We start from the raw sequence: 27,993 nt of genomic DNA, 5'->3' as shown, positions 1-27,993 counted from the left end.
TGCAGTGATGGTTGAGATTGTTGATGGGAAGGACCACATTTAGAAAACATTTGTCATAGCAGAGTACGATAATGCTTTACATATATGTATATATATATATAGTCATATATATTTTAAGCCATATATATATATATTTTAAGCCCTCTTGAGTCATGAGTTTGATAACACATGGAAAATAAGTATTTCCAAAACAAAAGTTTTGGATTCCTATACATACATTACACATTTACCAAGATACAGAAAAACTTTAGTCAGTCCATTATTGGCAGTTTTGTTCAAATCACTGCATGATCTGCTGAATGTAGCCTGCCTTTAATTTTTAGGAAAACATGCCTTCTCAGAAGCTAGGAGGACACAAAATTAATATGCTTGATTTAAGTAATAAAGTGATTCTTTTAGATTTGTTGAAAGGCAACATGTTGGTAGCAGAAGTTGAGTGGTATAATAGGGAAAGGGTGGGTTGAATAAAGATAGCATTGAACTCTCTACCCAGTGAGCATTTATGAGGTCTTCTTGGAGCCATGTACCGGCGGGTGCCAAGCCTACTGTATTTTACATCTATAGTGTTTGATACTGTGATAGTGGGATTTGTGTGTGTGTGTGTGTGTGTGTGTGTGTGTGTGTGTGTAGAGAGAGAGAGAGAGAGAGAGAGACAGAGAGATAGAGAGACAGAGAGACAGAGAAAGAGAAGTGTGCGAGGAATTAAAACAAAAGCTTTGCTTGTTAGGCTTTGTTCATAATGAAAAGGAAATGTAGTGGATAGATAAAATCCATTGACACATGGAGACCCTATCCTTTTGGGCATATGAAACTTTCTTTGCCATCTACAAAGTCTTCTGAAAGGAAACATGCCACATGGTTCAGGCAGAAAGAGTTTATTGAGGGGAGAGCAAACCAAGGGCCCACACAAAATGGAGGCAGGCAGAGTCAGAGAGGAAGGAAAAGGAGAAAAAGAAGAGGCAACTCATGTTGAGCCAGATTATATGGGGAAAAGCTGGAAGCCAGGACCACAGGGAATGTAGAAGTGATTTCAGAGCCTGGGAAACCTTTCACTCTGTGGGGGAAACCTGACCAGGGTGCTTCAGGAAATGACCTCCGTGGATGAGGAGGTGACCTCAGAGTCTGGGGCCCTTTGCTGACTCATAGTCAGGTGATTGACAGTCAGGTGACTACTGGTTTCAGGCAGGTGAGAAGGAAGTGGGTAGGGGGTGTTCTCTTAGGGGAAGACCTATGTAATAAATTAGTTTTAAAAAGAACATAACTAAAAGAATACTGAGAACTCGGAGTCATAGCCTTGGCACCTGAAGATGGCGGGGGAAGGGGGGGAGGAAGACCCTTGTCTCTAAGGCTTTGACAATGACCTTCCTAGAGGCATCGGGGAAGTTCTGTGGGCCCCAGAGGCTAAAGGGCTGAGATGCCTGGGGCAGGATTCAAGAAAATGGCTGGTAAGTAATTTTACTATTTCAAAAAAGAAATAGAGAAGGCAAAACAGCAGAATATTTAATGAGCCGAGGTACACATGGATGTGAATACAGGCTGGTGTCATGTTGGGGACTTTTCTAAGCTGGAACAAAGCACTCAGGGTTGAGGTTAATGTATGGTAATGCATGTTAAACCATTTGTGACCCTTTTATTTCTCTGATAGGTGAAGATGAGGATGAATTTGAGAATTTCATGCTGCCTCTTACAATCTCTTTTGAAACAGTGTTACAAATATTCAATAACAGCTTTAAACAAGAAGATGTAAAGGTGGGTTTATGTCCGGTGAGGAAAGATGATTTTGTCTTTTGTGGGTTCCAAGAAAGAGCGTGTGTACGAGTGCAGGCATGCTCTGAACCTCCTTAGGCTTACCTGCAGTCCCACCCCCTGTGTGTCCAGACTCCTTTCCAGGGAGCCCGGTTCAACTTTCTAATACAAATGGACTTAAAGTTAGTCATCTCATGATTAGATGCATGCCTCCTGTGCACCCCTCAGAAGACACTTTGTGAATGGCTCCTAGAACACACCTTTGTGCATCTGCTCACTTGTCTACCCGATACTGGATGTTTCAATATATCCGAGTGGAAAAATGCACAAAGACACAACATGCTTCAACACTACATCTCTAAATGTTTTTAAACAAGAGTTTATATAAATCAAGACTTTATTAAATGGCTGGGCATATATGTGCAAATAGGAGCTGGTCTTGAAGTATTGCATTCGTAACTGAACGAAGTGATTAGGATAACTGATAGCTAAATAAGGTTTTTATGTGCCTGTGGGAGCCATATTAGGATTGATTTGACAAGTCAGTTCAGCTGTGGCAACAGTCATAATATCTAAGACAACATTATGTTTTATTAGTAAAATCCTTAAGTATAGCAAGCTGTTTGTGACAAAGCAGCCCTATTTTAACATGGGGGATGGAAACCACAGCTCTGCTATGTAGAAATAGTATCTCCTGGACTTACAATGTATCTGGGCTGTATTAAATAGATTGACACTGATTATCATCTTTTAAAGAATAACAAATGCACTCCAGAGAATCCAGGCACCTTTGATGATGATGCTTGAGCCATACTCTGTTATTTGGAATATGTTGAAATATTAACTGTCTTTTGCATGACTCTTCTTTTCTGTCACCAAAAATAAAACAGTAAGAAGCCAAATGGAAAAATGATGGCTTTTGATGATATCTATGTAATTTTCCTGAAAGTATAATTCTCCATATGCTATAAATTTTAAAGTTTCTAAATGACTGTTTAACAGAGTGCCATGATTGGGAAAAGATACAACTAGAAGAGGAGCTTGCATATTTTCTTTGTGTTTGCTGTATTGCTGAATTTATGGCCACAATTTCCACTTAGGCTAACTATATTTTTAGATGCTTTGCAAATAAATCTACTGTCCAGTAAAATTGGCTTTAAGGTAACTATTGCCATCCTTATCAAGCTGAAGCTGTGAGGTTAAAAAAATACCATCTTTGTAAAAATTACATTTATCTCATTTGAAGATATCATTATATGCTAAGCCTGTTTTGATATAATCCCATCTAGTTTGATAGAAACCATCTTCCTAGAATCTTTTTTAATGGCGTTCCAGTGATATATCCCTAAACCAGCAAGTTCTTAACGACCCTGGAAAGTGACTGCTTGATTACACTTTAACGGTATTTGCAAATAAAATCACAAGTAATTAAGGGAAATCTCCAGGCTTTTGAGCAAGTTTGATGCATGATAACTGCCTGATTCAGCTTCATCTAGAGTAATGCTGTGTAGGCAACAGCTACTGAGATCAATAGCAACGTAATGATAGTGGCAGAATTAAGTGAGTAACCTGAGAACTGTGCCTCAGAATGCATGCAGCTGCCACGAACCAAGGCCACACAGTGCACTCCGTGCTTCCGTCCTAAATGTTCATCAAAAGACGCCCTGCAGGAAAATGGAGTTAGATGCTCTTTATTGCTGATCGTGTCTCTTGCCACATTTATCAGGGAAATTGGATTAGCAGTTGGCAGCTGCAGGTAGACAAGATTCTGCAGTGATTAAATATGCAGCTTGGCTGCATTTGTTGTGACAGACCTTTAGTAAATTCTACTGTAAGCACCATCTGTCTAATTTGTATAAAGAAAACTTGGTGCTTTAAGCTACCAGTAAAGAACTAAATCTGTTGCTTTATCATAAACAAAACTTTTGCACTAAATGCTTTTAAGTGTAATTTATTAGGTTAAGACTATTTTTCTATCATGATGAGTAAATAATACATGCAAAGTGCTTTCAGGTACTTCATTTTGCAACTGCTAGAGATAAAAACAGTCCAGTTTTGTTCTTCAATAAAGTACTTAGTATTCCAATCCACAGGAGGTGATTCTGTTAAAATATCTCTATGAAAATGCTGCCAGACTGCCAAATTCATTTAATTTACAATCCTTACCAGAATCTTCTAACTCCCTATTTATAGATATCTTTCAAATGCAGATTTCAGGAGGAACTTAAACATTGAGGACCTACGTTGCCAAACTAAAATATAGTTGTGAGGGAAGGAAATGCTGCAAAATGATTAAATTTATAGCCTTGTTTTCTCACTTAGTCCTAATAAAATTGAAGAGAATGTTGAATTTCTGTCTGAGGTCTTTCTTTCTAAAAAGTGAAGGGGAAAAGAAAGAAAGCACTGTGACAAATCCTGGCCCTGGAGGGCTATCTCAAAATGTATTTTCTCCCTGTAATTTTATCCATAGTAAAATGTCGTGCAGTACTCCCTTGAGCCATGCAGCATTTTTGATTTGGCCATGACGTCATTGGTTGCAAGGAAAATGAAATGAATGAAAACTTCTCAGAGGAAGAGGAGCAGTTAAATAGGACCTTGCTATCTTTAGTCCCTTCGTAAAAACCCAACAATGTTAAATTATTTAAAATCCTTGATTTTCAGCATGCGCACATTAAAAGTTTTCGCACTAAGTGCCAAATGTTGCAAACAGCACTTTAACAGAATGATTTTGCTTTGATCCCTGTAGCAGTTCCTGAATAATTTATCACAGGTTATTGCCTTAATTCTGGAGAGGGATAGAGCAATAAAGGCAGATGAAAACACTCCAGTCGAAACACCTTGGGGCCTGCTCATTCCTCTGACACGGCTCTTTTGTTGGAACTATTTAGAGGTTATTAAGATGTGTCTCCAGAATTAAGAGTATGCTGTAAGGATGAAGACAGCCATCTTAATTCTAAAGACAAAGCACAATGACCCTTCACCTTCTTTTTCTTTGTTGTTATTATATAGTAGAATTATGAGGATAATATTATAGCTGCCCCCAGTAGTGCCACTACAGTAAAGGGTCTGTCAGACTTTCCATTAGAAACCCTGTTTTGGGGGTCAGAGTGGAAGGAGCAGTCTTTCAGCTGTTTCCCAGCCCATCCGTCTCATACTTGGCACACAGACAACTGTTCACCATGCAGCGTCCTGAAGCTCTCAGCAGTTTCTCCACAAACTATCCAAAAAAGAGTTTACAGTAGATCATCAGACTACCCCACTCAGCAAATGCAGCAAAATACAAGGCCTACTTTGTTCAAATCAGTGACTGGTCAGTCTGGTTCCTTCTCCTCTAGGGCTTAATCAGATCACCTCTGGATCCCAGGTTATTTAGTAGCCTCGCTGAGCTCCTGTTTAAGAATTTCCTTGTTTCATACCAGCACTGACGTTAAAATATACTCTTTTAGTGCTGTATGTGTATCTGTCTAGATTATTACAGCACTTGACCAAGACATGAGAAAGGGTATCAATGTATGTGAAGTAATGCACCTTCTATCTGGCGAATATAATGTAACCCTTCTATTAATTGCAATAAAAATATATAAAAGTATAAAAATATAAGAAATCTGTTTCTTATTTTCATTAACACTGCACTTTCGGTTCAGCTGAATCTATATAAAACTTGTATTTGGTTGTTTTACACTTTCTCTGCTCTGTAGCAACATTTCCTTAAATAAAACAACAATAAAGATTCTAGGGCCCATTTAAATGCATTTAAAAAACTATGGATTTAAGTCAATTATAGCACTTCCACTAACTTGATATCTTTAAGAAAGAAAAACTAATCAAATAAAAATTGATATTTTATATAATAGTGATTTTAAAATACAAAAGCCTATTATGTTAGGCACAAAGCAAAATCCATATTTTTACTGATTGATATAGAGTTGGGTGGTAGGTTATCTTATATGTTATGTGAAAACTTAAAATTATTGGAAGAGTATTCTTTAACTATTAAATGTATGTAGTAAGACCAAAACAAAAAGATCACCTTAACAAATGGCAAAAACAAGTGTAGATTTCATAGGATTGTATAGATTGCAGCCACTGTAATAATTGAAAAAGGCTGCTTTAAAGGTTCTCTTTTTGTTTTGGAATCTACAAGAAATGTGGAACACTGAGAATGAAAAGAAGAGTTCCAGGTTGTGAGGTGGGGGGGGGGGGGGGAAAAGAACTAGGTATCATGAAGTGATTGACAGAAAATAGAGTAAGTCATTTTAAAAAGCAGAAACAAAATTTTAGTGTTTTCAGATTCAGAACCATCACTAGAAATTGTTGGGCAGTAGAAATGGAATATTCTTACAAAAGACTTCCAGTTATGGTGAGTCATTTTTTAGGTAGAATGGAATTCTCTGTCAGTTAAGCTATTTGCTACTTTGAAATGCTGGTTAGCCATTAAGGTGAGGATCAGGACTCACTGCCTCCTTCATGATGACTTAAACTACTTCCTGGAGAGGTTTTGTATTACCAAAGTGTGAGGAGACAAAAATCTGATAAAAAGTTCAGAGACCATTTTGTGGCAAGACATTATATTCAGAAATTACAGTAGCATACACAAATTATCCCACCCCTTGTTCTGCAGGTACGTTTGTGTTCTTTGTTCTGACATCCTAGCATCTGTTCATGGGTTTTCTTTCTCTCTTCTCAAGCATCATCCTAAGGACAGCTTAATTACAAGTCCAGACTATAAGTCATATCTCTTCCATTCAAATCAAGAGGGATTTCTTTTTTCCCTTTTACAGGCCACTTACTGTGCATGAATCAGGCTCTTGGTAGGCATTTTTACTCACAGTCTTATTCCACTAGTCCTGTATGACAAGGCATTATTAGCCCCTTTTATCAGGGAGAAAACTAAAGACTGAGAAACTGCACCACCACTAAGTTACATAAAGCTGGGGTTCAAATTCAGGCTTTAAAACTGAACACCGAACTTCCTTAACATCTTTTTTTGTCTAAAGAATATAACTTATTTTGAGCATCCCCTAGTACCAATAAATCACCTAGCCAGTTTTATTTTGTCCTCCTTTTTTTAAAACAGCCATTAGAAAAATGTAAATGAAGCACATTTCCAGGACAAACTAAAATTGTGTAGTGGGACTGATCTTATACAAGCCAATGCTATTAAGATTAGCTGTTATTAAATAATGTCAACGCCATGCATATTTATTTTGTAAAATTATTCTTTTTTCTGATTTGGCAGGATTCAGAAACAGAAGGTATTAAGAATGTAAATGGTCATAAGCCACTGGCATTATGAGTTCAATATATAAGAACAAAGTGGAGTTGGTCAGCAGATTGATGGCCTGTTTGTTTAAAGAGTCTTTGGTTTTTCTGTAGAAAAGGATCTGAGCGAGACATTTTAGCTAATGAATCAAAATCAGATATGTGGTCATTATTGCCTGATTATTACTCCATCTGCTCTGCGCTAACGTGAAAATCAATTACTGTGTCTCTTTCCCACTGACAGCGTATGTTGATCGGGCTGGCAAGAGATCTTCGAGGGATTGCCTTTGCACTAAACACAAAGACCAGCTACACCATGCTGTTTGACTGGATGTATCCTTATTACACTGTGACAATACCAGCTCTGTGCACAGAGGGATGCCAAGCCCCTCACTTTCGTTTAATAGTGTGGCACAGTAGGGAAGAGGAAACAAAGCTAAATGAACTAATGTGTAATCAGCTAAAAATTACAACACAGAAGCAGCAGTGCAGATAACTGAGCACAGCGCATGGAGACCCAGCTCAGAGAGGTCACTTTTTTGGTGTCATTAAATATTGACAACTTAAAAATCACTTCCTCCAAATGTTTGTTTACGTTGGAGTTGCAGGAATAATCTTGCTAACATCTTTACCTCGGGATCAGTGAATCCCACAGTTTGGCATTTTTGAGGCTGTTTGAACCTCTGCTCTATCTCAGCAGAGCTAAAGAGGGAACTTTTATCTCTGAAGCGTAACTCCTTTTACTCCGGTCTTTCATTATGATGAAAACATTAATAGACGTGAAAGAGGAGAAAATGAATGGCTGGCAGTTTTCTCTATGTAAAATTTGAATTTACTATGATCAAGCCTTAATACAGAAAAAAAAAAAATCTCCACAGACAACCTTACCATGAAAGAATAGAAAGAGCATGGACCTCAATGCAAGATAGACCTGGCTTGAAATCCAGCTCTTCATTTACTGTGCCGGTCTCAGAAAGTCATTCTGCCTCTCTGAGACTGTTTTGACATCTAAAAAAAGGCAACAATGCAGGTCCTGTGTGCTGTGATCAAGACATACATGCTGCCTTCTGAGCCTTAGCACATGCGCAGTAGTCGGAAGCACTTGCTGACACTTAATAGTCATATTAGAACCATTATTAGTTAATAAAAAGAAGTAATCACTTATATAAGTGGTTATATTTTATATTTTTATAAGTGGTTTATATTTTATATGAATATAAAATGGTTTCATGCCTTTTATGAAATAATTTATGTGAAGCCATCAGAGCCCATAAGAAAAAGTCTAGTTTACTTTTTATATTGCATTGCATCCTAATTTACTTTTTAAATTACATATTTTTCACTTAGTTCATTCAAGCCTTTCTTATCCAAACTTCCATCATAAATTGCAAAAGAAATTTCACAAAGGCAGTCAATCTCCAACTACTGGACCATGATCGTAGCCTAGGACATCAGGGAATAAGATGTGTTTGAGGGAGCACTCTGCACATTGTTAAGCACTTTAAACATTAATCAGAATGCTGACAAAGTTTAGCTAAACTTTAGTTGTTATTAAAACCTGCCTTATCAAATTTATATCTAGGTTTAGGTGAAAGATTTTTCCACGTCAATGAGAAATCAAATGCGTGCTTTGTATAAGCATATAATGTACATGCACAGAGATATTGTAAGTTTTAACATGTAAAGTTTTACAACCCCTAACTGCTAAAACAAATAGCTCCCAAAGTCAAAACCTTTCATGTGTTTGGAAAAAATCTTAAGAATTTTAGTTTTGATAGTACTTTTGAAAATAAGCCACAGTTTTGCCTGTCCAACAATATTTTCCTCTTTTTTTTTTTTCAGTTTTTGTTATCCTGTTGTTGGTTTGTTTTTGTTGTTGTTATTGTTTGTTTGTTTTCTTTTCTCGGCAGAACAGGGTTTGATCTTAAGGGACTCAAGCTTTCTAGGCAAGTGCTCTACCTCTTGAGCCAGGCTCCTAGAGTCAAGGTCAGAAACGTCTCCCTCATTGTCGAAGAATAAAATCTCTTCTCTATACCTTGGCTCTCTATCTATAGTCTTAGTTCCTTTTTGAGATATGATACTTTTGTCCAGCAGATGGCAGAAAATAGCAGATGTAAAATCTTGGGATTTAACTGTTTTCGTTTTGAACTAGAAACCGTTCTCCATCTGACCATTGATGTTGAAGTTATTAAGGTCAGGATTGGAGGGTGAAGTGTCAGTGTTGCAGCAAACTGGACTAGATTGCCAAATGCAGCAGTTTGATACTAGTCCTGCTTATAATAATTGAGTTTCAGTGGCAAATCAGCTTCCTTGGGAAAAAGCCAAAGGCCTTTCATAATTGTATTGACAACAAAATGAATATGATAAATGGTGTTCATTCAGTTGAGACAAGATTTATAGTTTTCCTTTGGGCAAAGGATGAAGAGCAAATATTTATAATAATAGTAAAATTTGTTTAAAAGTTACATTATTTGATAATTCAGAAGGCTTTATTAAAATATTTCGAAATACTTTAAGCAGTTTCAGGTGACAAAGTATAGATTCTTCCCAAAGTATTCAAGTAATGCAAAAATGAATTTAAGTATATTATAAAAAAAATAGACATGGATATGAAAGTCATTTATTCTTCCTGGAAAATTGATATGTCACATCATCAGTGATGGTTCCTACATTACTGCTGGGGAAAGTTTATCTGCCTTTCATCCACATAAATATGTGTTCTTTAATTTGTCACACAACCTAGCATGCAGAAGAGCCATTCCTGTAAGAGCACATGTCATCTTAAAGTCAAAATGCATTTTATTTATGGTGGTTATCTGATAAACTGGAATTTTAGAGCTTTGCTATTTAATTCATAAACATTCTTATGAACACTTGACTGCATTAACAGCTACACAAACTACATTGCTTATCATGTCCAAAATCAAATTGCCTGAAACTACCCAACAACCATCTTGATAAATTGTTTCTATGACTAGAGAATTCAAGGAGAATCATTGATATATTTTTTGCCCTTATAGTGAGAACATAACAATAAGACATCTTAACCTTATAGTTCGTTTAATCACAGTATTTAAAGTTTTCCCAGATCATACTTAGACTAAAATATTTTTTAAGTCCAAAAAAATGCAAAACAGAGGGTGCATGTGACATCATTTCCCATACTCGGTGTTTTACATAATCGCAATAGGCGCTTTCAGCTCACAGTGTCTCAGTCAGACAGCCAATCCTATCAGTGCACACACACATCTTACAAAAGCAGGGCAAGCGAATGAGATGTGCAGAAGAGCACAAACTTTGGAATAGGACAGAGTGTAGTCCTGGTTTTACCACTGTACCACCTGGGGGTCTTGGTTAAGTTACTTTATGTCTCCAAATCACACTCTTTCATAAAATAGAACTAGTAGTATCACGTGTCACGGTTGCCAGTGGTGGGGTGATTCTGGCCTTCTCTAAAGATCCTTGTACAGTGTCTACACAAAGTAAAAATCCTCCACTACTGCTCTTAACCTTCCTCCTAGAGAAGGAGGCAAAAGGATCCCCCTCGCTCACTGACTCACCGAAATGGACAGCCATAGCCCAGGATGCCAGGTTTCTCAGGGATCTAGATTACTGAGCCATAAACCCTGTACCGAGAATGAGCCTCTAGTTCAGTAGAATCTCATCAGCATCAGTGACTTATAACATATAGAAGTTGTATATAAGATAAAGAGATGCCTTTACCAAGAATCTTGCCAAATAAGAGTGGAAGACACAAACCTTCAGTTGGCTGATCACTTCTGTAGGGAGCTAATAGTGAGTGGATAGCTCCTCAGAAATACCACATACTTTGTGGCTGGAAACAGGTTGCCTGGAACCCTGGAATATCAAGCTAAAGAATCTAGCTGCATGTTCCATAGCCATTGTAAAGACTTTGGATTAGGCTTGAATTAACCAACAAAATTAGACATACTTCGAGAAGTATGTAATTGGTGATATCTTAGACAAACAGATACAGGATTAAAAAGTTACCCTGTGAGTCACCATAGATCACTTTTTGAGTGTCTATCCTGTTCAGGCACAAGGAATACAGGCCTAAATACAAGAGCAAATGTCATACTATTAATACTTTTGACTTCTCATGGATCTTTAGAATTCATTAGAAGGACCTGGGTAGAAGTGATTATATCCATGCCTCTTCTGCCTGTGGACTCATTCTCACCTCCCTTCCATATACACATGCACTCTTACAAGGCCACTGGAAAATGAAGCTCCTGAATAGGTTTTGATTTCTCACCCTGTAATCTGAGCCTGACACTCCCACTCTGAAGCCCTTTCTTCACCTCCCTGCTTAGTAGACCTATACTCTGCTTTCCAATAATCACTCATTTTCGCTGTGGCAGTCACCTCTGTCAAAGGCATATTAGAATTGTCACCGCTCTCATTGCACAAAGAACAAGGAGCATCCCCTCATGTCCCCTGGCCTTGTCCCGTTGTGAGTGTTGTGGGCTCTGAAAAATATGATGGCCCTTATGCCTCTAGAGTACTTTGCGAAGATGTGGGTCTCTAGTGCTCTTTGATTCTGAGATGTGGATCTTTGTTTCCCAGTGCTTTCCTAATAATGACCCCAGGTTTTATGTTTAGGAGAGTTTTTTTTAGAACTCAGTATTTCTTATGCAACTTCCACCCGGATAAAGTATTTGTTCCCTAAGAATAAGAGCTGTATCGTGCTTAACTCTAGTTCCCTGGTCCCTGACTCTGTAAATAGAACAGCATTTCTGCCATTGGTCAAAAACAACAGCTTTTGTGGTATGTCAAAAAATGCAAACAGGCTGGGCATGGGTGGCTCGTGCCTGTAATCCTAGCCTGAGCAGGAAAGTCCACGAAACTCTGATGTCCAGTTAACCCCAAAAAAACAGAAGTAAAGCTGCAGCTCAAGTAGTAAAGAATTAGCTAGCCCTGAGAAAAAGGACTCAGGGATAGTCCCTAGGCCATGAGTTCAAGCCCCAGGACTGGCACATGTGTGCATGCACGCGCTCTCTGTCTCTGTCTCTCTCTGTCTCTCTCTGTCTGTGTGTGTGTGTCTCTCTCTCTCTCTCTCTCTCTCTCTCTCTCTCTCTCTCTCTCTCTCTCTCACACACACACACACACACACACACACACACACAACACACACACACTTGCTCGCTCAAAAAAGAAAAGGGCAGGGGGTGGAAAATGAAAAACAGTTGTTACTTTGCAGTGGCTAACATTAAGTTAATAACCAAGTTCTCTCATTTTACTTTTATCATTTTTATCCAGCTGGCACCTCACTGCACATACACTCGCTGCCTCTGTCTCCTGCTTTCTTTTCCTTTGTAGCACTTTCTAATACACACATATATATGGTCTGTTAGAATCCAAATCCTCTGAGGGCCAGACTTTTCCTGTTTTGTTCACTTAGTTTCTGGAAACTATAAAATAATACTTGTTGCAGAGTAGGACTTAATAAATTGTTATGGGAATCATTTCAATGTAAATACAGTGTTAGCATAGTTTGTCCCATAGAGGAAATTATTACTGTGTGTACTTTTAGGTGACATACTTGAAGGACTTATTTTCATTGAACATTATACCAACGGTTATTCTAGTTTAACATGCTTTTTGTCATTTACAGGTCATCAAATTTCTAACAACAAATATTTATTGAAGTCTACTTTTAGCTAAGTTTATACATACAAGAAATATCTAGTGTCTTATAAAGCTTATAATGGAGGGGGGAGTCCTGACAGTCGTAGCACAGATGTGCATACCCACGTGCAGGCTCTACTTCCAATCTAAGGAGGTTGGAGAAGGCAGGTGGAAGGCAGAGAGGGAATTCCCATAATTGACAGCTATACTGAAATCTGAGGGACAAATCAACATTCATCGAGGGATGGCTGTCTAGTGGGACAGGCTGACAGTTTCAGCAACCAGTTCTGATTCTCTTTGTAAGAGTGCTCACTGAACATAGATGAGAACGAGATTAATGCCTTTTGACAAAAATGGAGAAAACATCCCAGAGGAGGTGAAACTTGAGCTGGATCTTGAAAGATGAGAACTATGCTGGGCAGAAGGAAGCACTGTGTAGTGGAATGGAGACAAGAGTTAGCATTGGATGATCAGGGTGTTATGAAGGACCAGACTGTAGGTAGAGCAGAGGTGGTGAGTGATAAGGCTGTAGGTAGGCAAGAGCCAGATCATAAAGGATTGGTATACCAGGCTCAGGAACTCCAAAATCATTCTAATGGGGGAAAATATATATATACATATACTTGTATACATGGATGTAGCTATATGTATATACCATTTCTCCACAATTACAGGATCAACATTCAGTGGTTTAGTTCAGCACTGTAATTTGCAGCAATGAGTACACTGGGAAACATCAGAAATACTGCTTTTATGTGTTGTACTTTTGGTGAGGAGCAGCCAGGTATGGGCCAGTGGAGTCAAGTAGAGGTATCCATCACATAGACTTGCCCGTGGCATATACTCCTTGATGTTAATGAGTGTGTTTGGAAATTCATTCCTACATGTACATGAGGTGACCCTTTAGCAACCGTGATCTTGAACAAATTACCAGGTACCCAGAATAATACCCCAGATGTTTCTTGGAGCTATAGTGCAACCACAGCAGGGACTTCTACAACTTTTTTAAAAAATTTAAAATGAAACAGAGATAGGTACTCTGAAAAACGATTACTATTTTTTCTGATACACACACATTTAATTTAATGGTAAAAGTATTTTCTCAGTGTAGTGCCTAAGGAAAACCTGATAGTGACTCAAATTAATTTTTATTCCTCATTAACTGAATATATTCTTATTTTCCTTTACTATAACATTAAGTATAATTCTTTTAAAATGTGTTACTTACAGGGTACTTTAAAAGTATACCTTTCATTTATACATGTCAAGAATAAAACTATTACTTAGGGATGTTTTGCATTTAATGGCAAGTTGTAATTTCCCCTCCTACCTATCCCACAAAAGTATATCTGTTAAGTTAGAATGATTTATAAAATTACTGTTATATACTAAATAGAACAAATGTGAATGTCCTTCTTTTATTTTTAAGTAGTGTTAATTTTTTAGGAATGGTATTCTCTTGATATTTAAATACTTATATAATTTTTTAGTACCAGAGATTGACCCCAGGCCGTTGTACACACAAGGCAAGACTTCTAGCCTACACTTCTAGCCTTTGACCATTAAGTTCTTTAACAGGGTTTATTAAAGGTACCCAACATATCTTCCAATTCTTCAGAGAGCTATTGAACAGTGGTATGGAGAACCAGCATGTACAACACCTATCTTGAAACTTATGGCAGAACTGATGCAGAACAGGTAAGCAGTAAGATCAGCATGGGGTGGAGAAATGGAAGAACAAATCTCCACAGGTGGTATTTCTGCCTGGTAGGGTTTTTGTTATTATTTTTGCCAGTCCTGGGGCTTGAACTCTGTGCCTAGGAATTGTCCTTGAGCTTTTGTGCTCAAGGCTAAAGCTCTACTACTTGAGCCACAGCTCCACTTCCAACTTTTTATGGTCAGAGATAGATAAGAGTCTCATAGACTTTCCTGCTCAGGCCGGCTTTGAACCACGGTCCTCAAATCTCAAGCTCCTGAGTTGCTAGGATTAGAGGCATGAGCCTCCCAATTTGCCTGGTGTTTTTATACTCAAGGCTTAACAAGCAAGAGTCCAAACCTCATGTGATGAGTGAAAACAATGGAGAAATAAGGATGAAAAAAGAAAGAAAAATAGAGATCGAGGTACATATGGGGAATTTGGGAGACAAAATTCAAAGGCTACATCACCATTAATTAAAACATTTGGGTCCAAGCTGAGTGTGGCTGTCTCCGGCCTATAAACCTAGCTACTACTGAAGCTGACATCACTGACTAAATAAATAAATAACCAACCAAAGTACCAGGCAGCAGTGGCTCACACCTGTAATCCTAACTACTTGGGCATCTGAGGTCTAAAAGGATCAAAGTCTGAAACCAAACAGGCAAAGAAAGTGTGAAACTCCATGTCCAGCTAACCAGGAAAATACTGACTATAGGCACAGTTCTGATGGTAGAGGCAGCCATGAGCTAGAAAACCAAGAGCACAAAGCAGAGTCTGAGCCTTGGTACCAGCACCAAAAATCAATCCAGCAAAAAACAGGACTGGAGTCATGATTCGTTGCAGTGGGCCTTATAGCAAACATGAAGCTCGTGCGGTTAAACCCAATAATGCCAAGAAACAAAAGTATTCAGTCATAAACTAGAAGGGCATATTTGTTTAGTCGTGTAAAAATGTGGCTAAAAGGACGATGCTAGTGATGTCTGAGTAGAGATGCTTCACCTTATATGAAAAGGAGACCGAGTCCAGGAGCAGATCATGGAGCCATGGTTGTTGCTCAGGAGCTCTGGAAATGGTACTTGCTCTTCTTTTTCCATGCCAAGATACACTCAGTGTTCATCGAAATAGCAGCCATAAGACTTCTCAGAAATTGCCAGCTTAACCTTACCATTTATATAAACCAACAGAGAATCAGCTACTGTGCATCAATATTAACAAAAGTACAGCCAAAAGAGAGAAGCTGCATCAAGCTAATTGTGTTTACCTCTTTAAAATATGTCATTGTTGTTAGGGCTCAGCACCAAATTATCTGTCACTGAGCTGTCTTATTCCATTAATGCCTCTGTGTACCCTGTGTTAGAAAGAAAAGACCCAGGCAGGAGTGTAGGCTCAGGCTCCAACTTGCCCATCACCTACATAACATACACTTTTACTGTTAAACAAGAGGTGAAAAGACTTGACCATGAACTGAATTACTCTTTTGAAGCTCTTGGTTCTTTAGTAAAACTCTAAATAGATTCCTTAAATATTTGAGTAAGATTAACTTAGCACTTCATATTAGAAATGTTACTTTTTTAGCCCATATTTAATCAGATAATTGATACAAGTTCTAATTCTAAAGGGAAAAAGTCATTGTCTTGTATATTGTAAAGCATTTTTTACATTGTAGGCAGAAAATTTATATCTATTCCAGGAAACTTTGTTATCTTAGAAATGACTATTTCTCAAATATAATGCAACTTCTCTGCCCATTTCCTTTCTTTAACCAGTTGCATTCCTGGTAACAGTTATACAAACTATATTGCAATTGTAATCAATACAGGTATCAAGTGTTAACATCTTTAAAATGTTGTCATTAGTTAATACTAAAGTGTTTTGAAAAGCAATAATTCATTCTGTTTTGCAAAACCACTTCAGCAATGTCTGCTTGTTGAGATATATGTACATATAGAGAGAGAAAAAAAAGAGAGAGGGAAAGAAAGATCATATTGGGGGTTTGGGGGGGCTAATGTTTTTTAAAGTGCCACTAAAAGGACAGTGCAGGGCCTGGCAGCATGGTTTGTCAATCCTTTATTCTGTTCACACTGCTCCCCTACTTGTTAGGAATAGAAAAAAAATAGCATTTTTCTCTTTACTTAAACTGTGTGCAACAGAAACTGTAATCTGTAAGGTAAATTAATGTGTTGGAAATATACCTAAAGTATGAGAAGACTCAATATGCACTCGTACTGTATTAAGGGTGTCTGCATATTCTGTCACTTTGGAATTTGGCTTAAAATGTATATGACACTCTGGGTGATAATCAAAATACAAACCCCTCCATGTGAGTATCTATAGAAACTCATGTAGTGCCCACATTAACTCTTTTCCTACTATCCACCAACCACTTTGCATGAAAGGAGTAAAAAATTTGTTATATAATGTCAGGGTATTATTTTGAATCAACCCATAATAACTTCTTAATATCTTTATAGTAAGAAAAGTACTGTAACCATTTTATCGACAGTTGTTGATGGAGTGGTACTTTAAAGGCTAATTCGAGCTGGGTGCCAGTGGCTCACCCCTGTAATCCTAGCTATCAAAATCCTAGAGATCACAATTTTGCCCAAGTCATAGAGGGCCAGCCTTGAGCACAAGGAGCTCATTGCTCAGGCCCAGAGATCAAGCCCCAGAACCAGCAAGTAAATAAATACATCTGACAAATGAAAATGCTAGACATTTTAAACCTATATCTGATTACTTTGTATGCATAGTCTAACTTTTTACTATATATCTTAGATCCCAGCGTTTGAATTTTGATGTATCATCTCCTAATGGAATTCTTCTCTTCAGAGAAGCAAGTAAAATGATTTGCACCTATGGTGAGTACCCCTTTTTATATCTGTATTTGCACTATAAGTTTGAAGAAAGATGGTGTTTTGTTTTTTAGACCTTTTTACCTGTTTTGATAATGTAGATGATATGTAAGAGGGTAGGCAGGTAGCTATGTGATTGACTTCAGAAGTAAGCTCTTCATTTTGAACTAAAAGTTTGGTAGCTCCCACTTTTAATTAGCTAGTATATTCCCCCTTTAATATCAGATCATTTCTCATCCACTCCATTGAAGCTTGAGGTAGGTGTTATTTCCTGCCTCTACTTGGGTAGCTTGATTAGCCTCCATGGTTTCAGTTACTTGTTAAACACGGCAAATAATACATTCCTCCTATCTGGTTGTGAGGATTCTACAAGATACTGCATAGCTGTAAATTCATTCAACTTGAATTTCATTCAATATCCATCTGTCCATATTCCTTACTGCCTTTTGGGGGTTGCCATTGGAAGATATGCCTTGGATGTTAATGAAGAAGCAGTATTGGGTAAAGCTTGGTGCCTTTTATCCTGAAGGGGAAATCAGAGTTCCAACGGTGCTACTAGTGAGCTTAATACCTGCACTCTGAGTAATAGACATCTCTGTCCTTTCACCACTGATCCCTAGACTGGTTTCCATTAATCAAGCTAATTTGTCTGTCTTTGCCTTCTCTAATATTTAGTGCCTGTGTTTTTCCCTCTGGAGAGTCTTAGCAGACTCACTGGAGGGCAATGGCATGGTCACTCCCAGGACCCTGAAAGATGAGGGAAAGGACTGAGAAAGCATGGCAGAGCCCACATTCTTTATGTCTTTGGTAGGCCAAGGTGAAGAAAAGGGAAACCTATGGAGAGAAGAAGCCAGAACATTCTGTGATCCCTCTGTCCCCATGCTCACTTGGTTTCCTCTCTGCTCTGCCCTCCCAGGTGGTGAAGTAAAGAGGGCAGCATCATTGTCTAATGCACCTGATTTATTGTACATTTTGTAGAATACCTCTACCTTGCTGCTCTATGAGACTGGCAGAAAAATACTAGTTTTGATATGCTGTTTTATTTATCTACATTCTGTCATGATGTACTTTGATGTAAGTTTTTAATTTTGCTTCAGCTCTCAGCTGCTCTTGCCGTTACAGCTCAGGGTCAGCAATGAGGTTAGCCACAGTAGCACAAAACAATTTCCTGTTTGTACAGCCCAGGTAACATTTGGATGAGGATTAAATTTTACCACATTTTCTACTAGCCCAAGCCTATTATTTCTAATGAGTTTTAAATTGCTTCAGGAACGTGTATTTCAAAACTTAGTGCTATGATCCGTTCAGCCCGAGCAACTTAATAAAAGAAATTTCTTTCTTAAATTTTTGGTTAAAATGTTGCATGCAGTGTAATAAATGTTATTACTTTGGAAACCTACTTCTCAGTTTTAAGAACTGAATGTTTCTTAGGCTCAATTTCCATTTGTCTAATCTTTTCTTCCCTTTGCCTCTGGGTCCTGGTGTCTTTAGTGACATCTGTTGGTTGAGGAGCACACAGAAGGGAGATGGCAGTCACTTTCCTATGGGTGGCCAAAGTGCAACTAACTGCTTTTATTCCTCCCCTAGGTACCTGTTTTAAAGGGCTCAGTGTGTAAAAGGCCAGACTTTAAAATGGATAGACGAACTATGAGTGTTCACTGTACTTAAGAACTTACATCCTTGCTAGGGTACCATAAAGACATTGCACACTCACGTTCATCGCTGCACTATTCACAATAGGCAAGTTATGGAAACAGCCCAGATCCCCTACAGTAGATGAGTGGATCCAAAAAGTGTGGAATTTCCCACAGCAGTTAGAAAGAATAATATGCCACTTGCAGAGAAATGGTTGCACCTAGAATAGATCATGTTCAGTGAGGTAAGCCAAGCTCAGTGACACAAACTGCACATGTTTTTTTGTTGTTGTTTTGTTTTGTTTTTTGTTTTTTGTTTTCTTGTGGGTCATGGGGTTTGAACTGGGGCCTGGGCATTGTCCCTGAGCTCTTTAGCTCAAGGCTATCACCCTGTCCTTGAGCCAAGCCCCACTTCCCATTTTCTAGAGGGTAATTGGAGATAAGAGTCTCAGGTCCTTTTGTGCCCAAACTGGCTTTGAACCTCGATCCTCAGATCTCAGCCTCCTGAGTAGCTAGGACGACAGGTGTGAGCCACCGTGCCCAGCAAACTGCACATGTTTTATATGTGAAAGCTAGATTTAAAATACCCCAGGACATAATAAATTATATAGGACTCTAGTATTACACAGAGTGAGTCCAAAAGAGGATATTCTTAGTAGAGGAACACAAAGGCACAATGCCTATGTGCCTCTGATCATACGAAATGATATTTATCAAAATGAACTCCAGGAAATGGAGACAAGAAATTTCTTTCTTTGTTGCTGTTTGCACAATTGTCTTTCTTTGGGAGGACAAAAAAGGACACAATATTAGGGGGACAAAGAGTGAACTAATGTACCACAGTGGTACTCACTGGACACTGTGATGAAAATGAACTAGACAACTTGTAGGTGGAGATGGGAGGGAAACGGTGGGTGAGAGTGAGGGAAGGGTGACATGATCCAAGAAGAAATGTACACTTTACCTAACTCATGTCACTGTCACCCCTCTGTGTATATCACCTTTATAATAACAATTTTTAAAATTAAGAAAAAGAAGAATTTACATCTTTTAAACAGTATATGCACCAAGAACATTTAAGGCACAATGTATCACAAGGAGATTGAGTTTATGATGTTCTACACAAGCCATTGTTACTTTTGTGACCCCATAACTGACCAGTGTTTTGCATAGCAGATTTTGCAGAGGTCTGTGAACAGGCACAGAGGCTCTAAAGAAAAAGGGGCAGGGGACCCTTCTGACACTGTGACTAGAAACAGCTAGCTACCTACTTGCTAGTTGTGTTTGTGAAAGTTGCCACTGGTTGAGAAAAAAAATCTTAAAAAGCATGAAAATTATTGGATATGTACCACTAAAGGCATTGTGAAAGTAGGGTCTCATGAACATGCATTTACAGTAAAATGCTTATAAAAGACAGATAGGAGTGCACCAGTTTAAGTTTAGACCAGTTAAGTTTAAGTAAAGGCTTAAACAAGGCTCTACAGTAAGTGTAAACAGACTCTCCAAGAGCCATGGATGTGTGTTCTTCAATCTTACCAAACAAAACTGGTTGGAGACTTAACAAAGTCGCAAAGAGTAAAACTGAGGAAAGTCCTGTGGAGGCAGCGGAACAATCCACACCTCTCAAATCCCCAACTCAACAACAGGTCACTTTCAAAAGCAAGGCCTTGAGAACCATTCTAGGTGAGTCAGCAATGTCCTGGGCACAGAGATCCCCTCTCAGGTGTCAAAGTAACCCTTGCACACAGGCCAGAAATGCTAATGGAGTCCAGCTTCATTGTTCATTGAAAGTTTCAAAAACTGGTGAGATAAAAAGACACAAGGGAAAAAAATAAAAAACAAAATCATACAGATTGTTCCCTGATCATCTAGAGCAAGCAGACCTGGATCTAAAATCCAATACCACAAATAGAGGCGGAGAAGCACACTGAACACAGAGACAAACTGTTAGAAATGACATTTTTAAAGGAAATGGCATTTCTTTTGAATATATACAGACCAAGAGTACTGACATGGTAGAACTATTTTTAATTTTGTTTGAAACCTCTAACTGGTTTTCATGATGGCTTTACCATCAGCAATGTGTAAAGAGCTTATGTTTTCTTTCTGCCATTGCCAAAATTTGTTATCTTTTTGTTGTCGATATTGTTGTTGTCGTTGTTGTGGGTTCATTCTTCTGCTCTCATTTGGCTTACTTACAGCTGTCACTCTACCACTTGAACTACACATCTAGTCCAGCTTTTTGCTAGTTACATGGAGGTGCAGTCTCCCAGATTTTTTTTTCTTGCCCAGACTAGGTTCAAGCTGAGAGTCTGCAAGTCTCAGACTCCTGAGTAACTAGAATTATAGGTCTGAGCCACTGTTGCCCAGATGTCTTGATTTTTTGATAGCCGCTATCCCAAAGGGAGTAAACATTGATGAATTTGAACTGCATTTCTCTGATAACTAATGATATTGAGCACTTTTTCATATGTCTGTTGGCCATTTTATATCTCTTTTAAAGGAATATAGTAAAGTCTTTTCTCTATTTCCTTTTTTTTTGAGTGTACTTTATTTTTATAAAGATGATGCACAGAGAGATTACTCTTTTTTTACTTTTATTCTTTATTTTTTATATATTTTTATTGTAATTAATAAAAGAGTTACATGATATTTGCCAGATAGAAGGTGCATTAATTCACATATATTGATACCCTTTCACATGTCTTGGTCCCCATTACCTTCCCCTCCCCCCATCTTAGTTTTCCCCCCTTCCCTGTCCAATTTCAAATAACCAAATACAAATAAATCCAATATATCAGATAACAAAGTGAGATACTGTAACAATATGAGATAGCCAAGGGACAGCAAAAGAGATGAGAGATAACATAGTACATTAAGAACAACAATCATTCAATTATATGGCTTTTGATTCTATATCCTGGAGTCTTTTCAATTAGCTTCATACTATATGGCCTTATGTATCAAGGTTTTGCTCTATTGCAGATCTCTACTAGTAGAGCCCAAAGAGAGATTACTCTTACATGAGTCAGGTAATAAGTACATTTCCTTTTTTGTTTGTCAGTCCTGGGACTTGAACTCAGGGCCTGAGCACTGTCCTTGGACTTTCTCAAGGCTAGAGCTCTACCACTTGAGCCACAGCACCACTTCCAGCTTATTCTGTGTATGTGTACCAAGGATTCTTTGTACATGCTAGGCACACTACTACTAGGCCAAACTCCCAGCCCCTTTTTAAATCAGGTTTTTCCCCACTATTGAGTTATGAGAGCTCTTTATAAATTTTGGATATTAACTTATCAGATTTTTAGTTTGCAAATATTTTCCTCAGTCCATATGCTTGTATTTTACTTTATTTCTTTTGCTGTGCCAAAACTTTCTGTTTCAATGTATTCCCATTTATTTTTGTCTGTAGCCTAAGCTTTTAGTGTGTTATCTAAGAAAACATTGCCAGAGCCAATGTTTCCTCTGGGTAGCATTCTAGGAGTTAGAACTTCTTGTCTCATACTTAGGGTTTTATTTTTGGTTTTATATGTCAATTACTCTTTGTGCATATGGTATGAGTCCAGTTTGCTTATTCATTATTTCTTTCTTTCATGTGTGGAAAGCTAACTTTCCTAGCACCATTTATTGAAGAGATTTTCTTTACTCACTGTGTATTCCTGTTGTCCTTGTCAGAAAGTAGCTGACTATAATATGTGCTAGGATTTATTATTTTTTTGCCAGTCCTGGGCTTGAACTCAGGGCCTGAGCACTGTCCTTGGACTTTCTCAAGGCTAGTCCTCTACCACTTGAGCCACAGCACCATTTCTGGCTTTTTTCTCTGTATGTGGTACTGAGGAATCAAACCCAGGTCTTCGTGCATGCTAGGCAAGCACTCCACCACTTGGCCAAACTCCCAGCCCCTGGGATTTATTTTTGTACCACCAATCTATATGTCTGTTTTTATGCTAGTGCCATAGTACTTTAGTTTGTTAATATAATTTTTACTGTTTTATTCATTGTCATAATGATTTGTGTTTTGACATTTTCATACATGATCATATTTACTTCCTATCACACTCTTTTTCCCCTCCCTTGCCAGGCACCTAAAATACACTTCAACTTTTGTATCTTTATTCCTAACCTACAGTCTGCATATGAAAGAAATCATGTAGTATTTGTCCTTGTGAAGCTTGTTTGTTTTGCTTTAAATGATGGTTTCTAATTCAGTCATTTTTCTGCAAATAACATAATTTTAGTTTTTGTTGTTTTTTTTTAGTTGTCGGGGAAATGTATAGAGGGGTTACAGTTACATTCACCGGGTGATAGGTGCATTACTTCTCACACATTGATACCCCTTTTGTTGTTGTTGTTGTTGCTGTTATTGTTGTTGTTGTTTGCCAGTCCTGGGGCATGAACTCTGGGCCTGGATGCTGTCCCTTAACTCTTCTGCTCAAGGCTAGCATTCTACCACTTTGAGCCAAGAAAGTACAATTGAATAGGGCAATTAATAAAGATGAATTAGAATGAAAAAGTGATTGCTTGGCCAAGCTTTTTTTGTGTGTCCTTAACAGCCTCCCATGGAATGTCAAGACACTTAAGTACAATATGACAGAGTTTCCTATTGCAAACTTACTAATCATTCTGTCATAAGGTCATAATAGTATGCCTCTTATTGTTTTAATTGTTAATTAACTAATTGTTTTAATTAACAATATCTAATACAATTTATGAAATAGGAAGCATGCACAATATTTAATTTTTTATTATATTTTTTATTGTAATTAGTAAAAGGGTTACATGATATTTGCCAGATAGAAGGTGCATTAATTCACATACATTGATACCCTTTCACATGTCTTGGTACCCGTTTCCCTCCCCCCCCACACCCCCCACCCGTCTTGGTTTTCCCCCCTTCCCTATCAAATTTCAAATATCCAAATACAAATAAGTTCAATATATCAGATAACAAAGTGAGATACTATACCAATATGAGATAACCAAGGGACAGCAAAGGAGATGAGAGACAACATAGTACATTAAGGACAACAATCATTCATTATATGGCTTTTGTTTCAGTATCCTGGAGGTCCTTTCAATTAGCTTCACATTATATGTCCTTATGTATCAAGATTTTGCTCTATTGCAAATCTCTGCTAGTAGAGCCCAAGGTTTCTACTGATTATGACAAATGAGGGAAACCATTGAGCCTAAGTTCCTTTGAGTCTGGCTTACTTCACTTAATATGATTTTTTTCTAAGTCTTTCCATTTCCTAACAAATGGGGCGATGTCATGCATGCACAATATTTAATCTGGCAGTAAAAGTTGTGATCTTAGCCAGGCATGATAGTTCACACCTGTCATTCCCTACTCTGAGGATCTGAGGATCATGGTTTGAAGCCAGCCAGGGCAGAAAAGTCCCCCGGAGACTCGGTTACTTCTAGTGAACCACCAGAAACTAAGTTGTGATCTTAACCTTCTTGATGATAGATTATCCAGTCCATTACAATCATATTTTCCCATTACAGTTCTTGGTCTTCCTATTTAATATTTATTCCACACACATACATACACACAAGGCAAAATGTGTGACCCATCTTCTTTTAGCTCTTCCAATAGCATATATACAATGCTTTTCTTTTGGGGGAGATATCTATTTTAGTTTAAATTGATTTTCAGGCAGACGCAGTACCCTACTTTCTTAAACCTCTGTGCAGAAGCATTTTATTTACCCAGAATGCACTTCATTCCTTTCATCTATTCCCATACCATCTTTACTCTTCACTGATAACATTCGTCACATTGCATGGAATTATTTATTTACAATTCTGTTTCTTCAACAAAAGTGAATTCTCAACACACACACTTTCATTCATTAGTTTTTCCCAGCACCTCATGCAAAGTAACTGTTAGATACACTGTCATATTAGAGTAAATCTTTATAGAACTACTACTGTATCTCTAAGGTAATTTAGGATGAGATCATGAAAAAGGGTATAGCATGTAGTGCCAAGTAAATTCCAAAGTACACTTCACCCTTCCAGAGAACAGATGTGTAAATCATAGACAAAGTCATGTGACCTTTTAGAGCTGTGCAAAGGAAAGCATAGACACGTAGAGGAGTCCTCCCTGGACTGGCCAGCCCTGTGTTTCATGCTCTGCTTGAAGCTTTGTTTCTTCTTAATTTCTAAGTATGCCTGCGCTTTCTATGATAAGCTCTTAGGATTCAAACACAGTGGTACTCAAAGCATTATGATATTTCTGTGATAGAAAGTTTGTTTTAGGAATTATGCCTTGTAAAGATGAGGATATATATCTAAAGGGGAGAGGTGGACATAGAGGGAAAATCTCTGTTCAGCCCTTCTGAGTTAATGCTGTGGATGGATATGTTGGAGGCTGCAGGGAAATCTAAGTGAATGGATCTGTAGGAGTGAGATCATCAACTTACAGGGACTGAGAAGGGACTGGTATCATAGCTCAGAATCTGAGCTCCTGCCAATCATTTGATGGTAGACTTTGGGGTTCTTAGCCAGGCCAGTGGATTTAGACCTAGCAGAGAAGATCAAGAATAAGCTTGAACTAGCAGTCTATGTACATCTTCTTTCTCACTGCCTCTACTCATAGCTCTCAAGGAAGTCATAGTAGCTATTTTACTCCTGCCTTTCAAATCTCACAGATCTCCCCTTGGCCAGTTCAGCCCACAGTCATATAAGGAAATGGGTCTTAGGCAGTTGACATACAGTTCACTTGTAAGTTGTATAAACTGAATTTAGATTCGATTCCCGAAGAGTGCTCACTTGAAGAGGAAAAGGCGTAGCTAAGAAACAGTATGACTTTTTTATTCTTTAATATTGCCTAATAACATGCCTTCTTGCACACATTTCAGAGACCAAAATTGTTCATTGTAAATGCTGACCAATACAGAGTCTAGGTGAATATACTAAACATTTCTTTGTTTTTTGATCATCAACATAGAATTTAGCTTGAGGTTTTTTTGAAGAAAGACTTAGGAAGAAAACAGAAGTAATGCTTATTTTGCACTATGCCAAGAACTTTTCTGTGAGGCTTCCAAAAAAGAAATGACTCAGCCATCACTGGTGGTTCACAGCTGTCACTCTAGCTTCTCAGGAGGCTGAGATCCAAGGACCATGGTTCGAAGCCAGCCTGGGCAGGAAAGTCCATGAGACTCTTATCTCCAGTTAAACACCAAAAAAGCTGGACATGGAGCTCAAGGGGTAGAGTGCTAGTCTTGAGCCAAAGAAATTCAGAGACAATTCTAAGTATAAACCTCTGGACCAGAACACACACACACAAAAGTAACTCAAGATCAAGTTCATATATAAAAGTTGAAATTTTACCCAGAATTTATAGTAATTTATGTCCTAATCAGGTAACAAACATTTGTCTCTGGCTTAGTTATTTCCCCCACCTTTTTAAGTTTTTATTGAAGCGATAACATCTGCATTAAATGCATAAACTAATATTAAATTTAACTTGATTTTTATTTCTACTTATTAATGTAATCATCACCCAGATTGGTTCAGTTTGGAACAACGTTGGAAAAGTCAACCTTAACAGCAAAGTGAAAAAGTCAAGCAATATGCCTCATAACTGCTTTGAATGACATTGACTTATGTCACTTTGTCTTTCTGCTTTTACCCTAAAACAGGTAATCAGATCCTGTCCCTGGGGAGCCTCTCAAAAGATCGGATTTATCCAATGAAACTCAAGGGCATCTCCATCTGCTATTCAGCCCTCAAATCTGCCTTATGTGGAAATTATGTCAGCTTTGGCGTCTTCAAGCTGTATGGGGACAACCATTTTGACAATGTACTTCAGGCCTTTGTCAAAATGCTGCTGTCAGTGTCCCACAGTGACTTGCTAGTAAGCAATCGTGTGCCACGGGAGTCTTTGTATGAAATGCGAAGTAACACCACCACAGGCCTGGCATCGTTACAGTGAAGCCTGGGGAGTTCACGTAACTCCAAACATGTTATGTTTAAGACCGCATTCTGCTCTAACTTAGTGAATTGGTACAACTATAGTGACTCTGTTTGTACACCAAGTGTGGAGAGTGGGGGGAGCAGCTACCACCACCTCTGGCAAGCTGGCCATCCAGAGTGCTCCAGGCTCTGCATGGAGAGGAAATGTGATCTGTAATTTCAACTAATTACTGACAGTTCTATTCCTAATTCAAAAAAAAGGCCTGCATTTCCTGGAAACACAAGAAACACAGGATTGCTGCAGGATTCCCTTTCTGGGGATTTCCCTTTCTGGCTTTGTCTTCTGTTACATTTCTGGCATGCTGGCCAGAGTGTCCAACTTGAGATTGAGTGACCAGTGTCTAGACTGCCACTTGCCATCATTTACCTGCCATTCATTGCTGCCCTGTTTTTCTAGACTCACCATTGCAGTGACTGTGATCCCAAGGCCCCTTTGCTTTTCTGTCCTCTAGATTCTGTGATTGATGGTAGTGTCTTCAGGCTCTGTTGCCTTTTTAAAACACTTAAGTGCTTATTTGAAATGAAAAATTTCAGGTTCCTTTAGTGGCCTGTTTATCAGACTTTTAAAAAATTGCACAGCAGTTAATGTTGTTCTTAATATGCCTCAGTAATTATTTAAATCACAGCCCAGTTCAGCCTCAGGTTAGCCCACACTGTCCCACCTGCTCCTGCCCCAAGCTCACAGGTATGGTCGGGGGCCTTTGAGAAATGCTCCATGACCTTCTACTAGACTGGCTCATCTTCTTCCTCCCAAACTAATCATAGTGAAACCACATCCCAAGCCAGAGCTGGTAAGCCTGCTTCAAGTAGAAGGGAATGCTCTTCAAGAGCTATGGCTGCATAATGCAGGTTTCAAAGTGGAAACCTAAGTCAGATCAGCCATTTGAAGCTGACCGAGAAAACGTTTCTATTCCAAGATTATTTCTCAGTTTATTCTTTCCAATACTGGGGATAGAGCCCAGGGCTTAGTTAGTACATGCGAGGCAAATGTTTTACCACTTGAGCTATGCCAGTGATCCTCTCTAATCCCTTTTTATTTAATAGTCAAGCAAATCTCCAATTCAGTAATTCTCAAAACTGAAGGTACCAAAGATTGTCTGCTTACCACACATATTAGAAATGCTCACTCTAGGGGCAGGGAGTTTGGTCTAGTGGTTAAAGTGCTTGC

General features: G+C 38.3%; 1 protein-coding gene across 1 annotated transcript in view; it reads left to right on the top strand.

Moving 5' to 3' along the window:
* Positions 1 to 27,993, top strand: part of Ranbp17 (RAN binding protein 17) — a 191,139-nt gene that overhangs the window by 129,159 nt on the left and 33,987 nt on the right. Inside the window, exons 19-23 of the mRNA XM_090321205.1 lie at positions 1,646 to 1,749; positions 7,253 to 7,341; positions 14,248 to 14,355; positions 17,132 to 17,214; positions 26,492 to 26,706. Coding sequence (XP_090177331.1) covers positions 1,646 to 1,749; positions 7,253 to 7,341; positions 14,248 to 14,355; positions 17,132 to 17,214; positions 26,492 to 26,706 — 599 coding nt within the window. The remainder of the gene's footprint in view (positions 1 to 1,645; positions 1,750 to 7,252; positions 7,342 to 14,247; positions 14,356 to 17,131; positions 17,215 to 26,491; positions 26,707 to 27,993) is intronic.

Source organism: Megascapheus bottae, chromosome 29 (assembly GCF_031878675.1).
Source record: "Megascapheus bottae isolate mThoBot1 chromosome 29, mThoBot2.hap1, whole genome shotgun sequence".
Taxonomy (NCBI): Eukaryota; Metazoa; Chordata; class Mammalia; order Rodentia; family Geomyidae; genus Megascapheus; species Megascapheus bottae.
The sequence above is the reverse complement of the archived record's forward strand: the minus strand, read 5'-3'. Positions and strand labels throughout refer to the sequence as shown.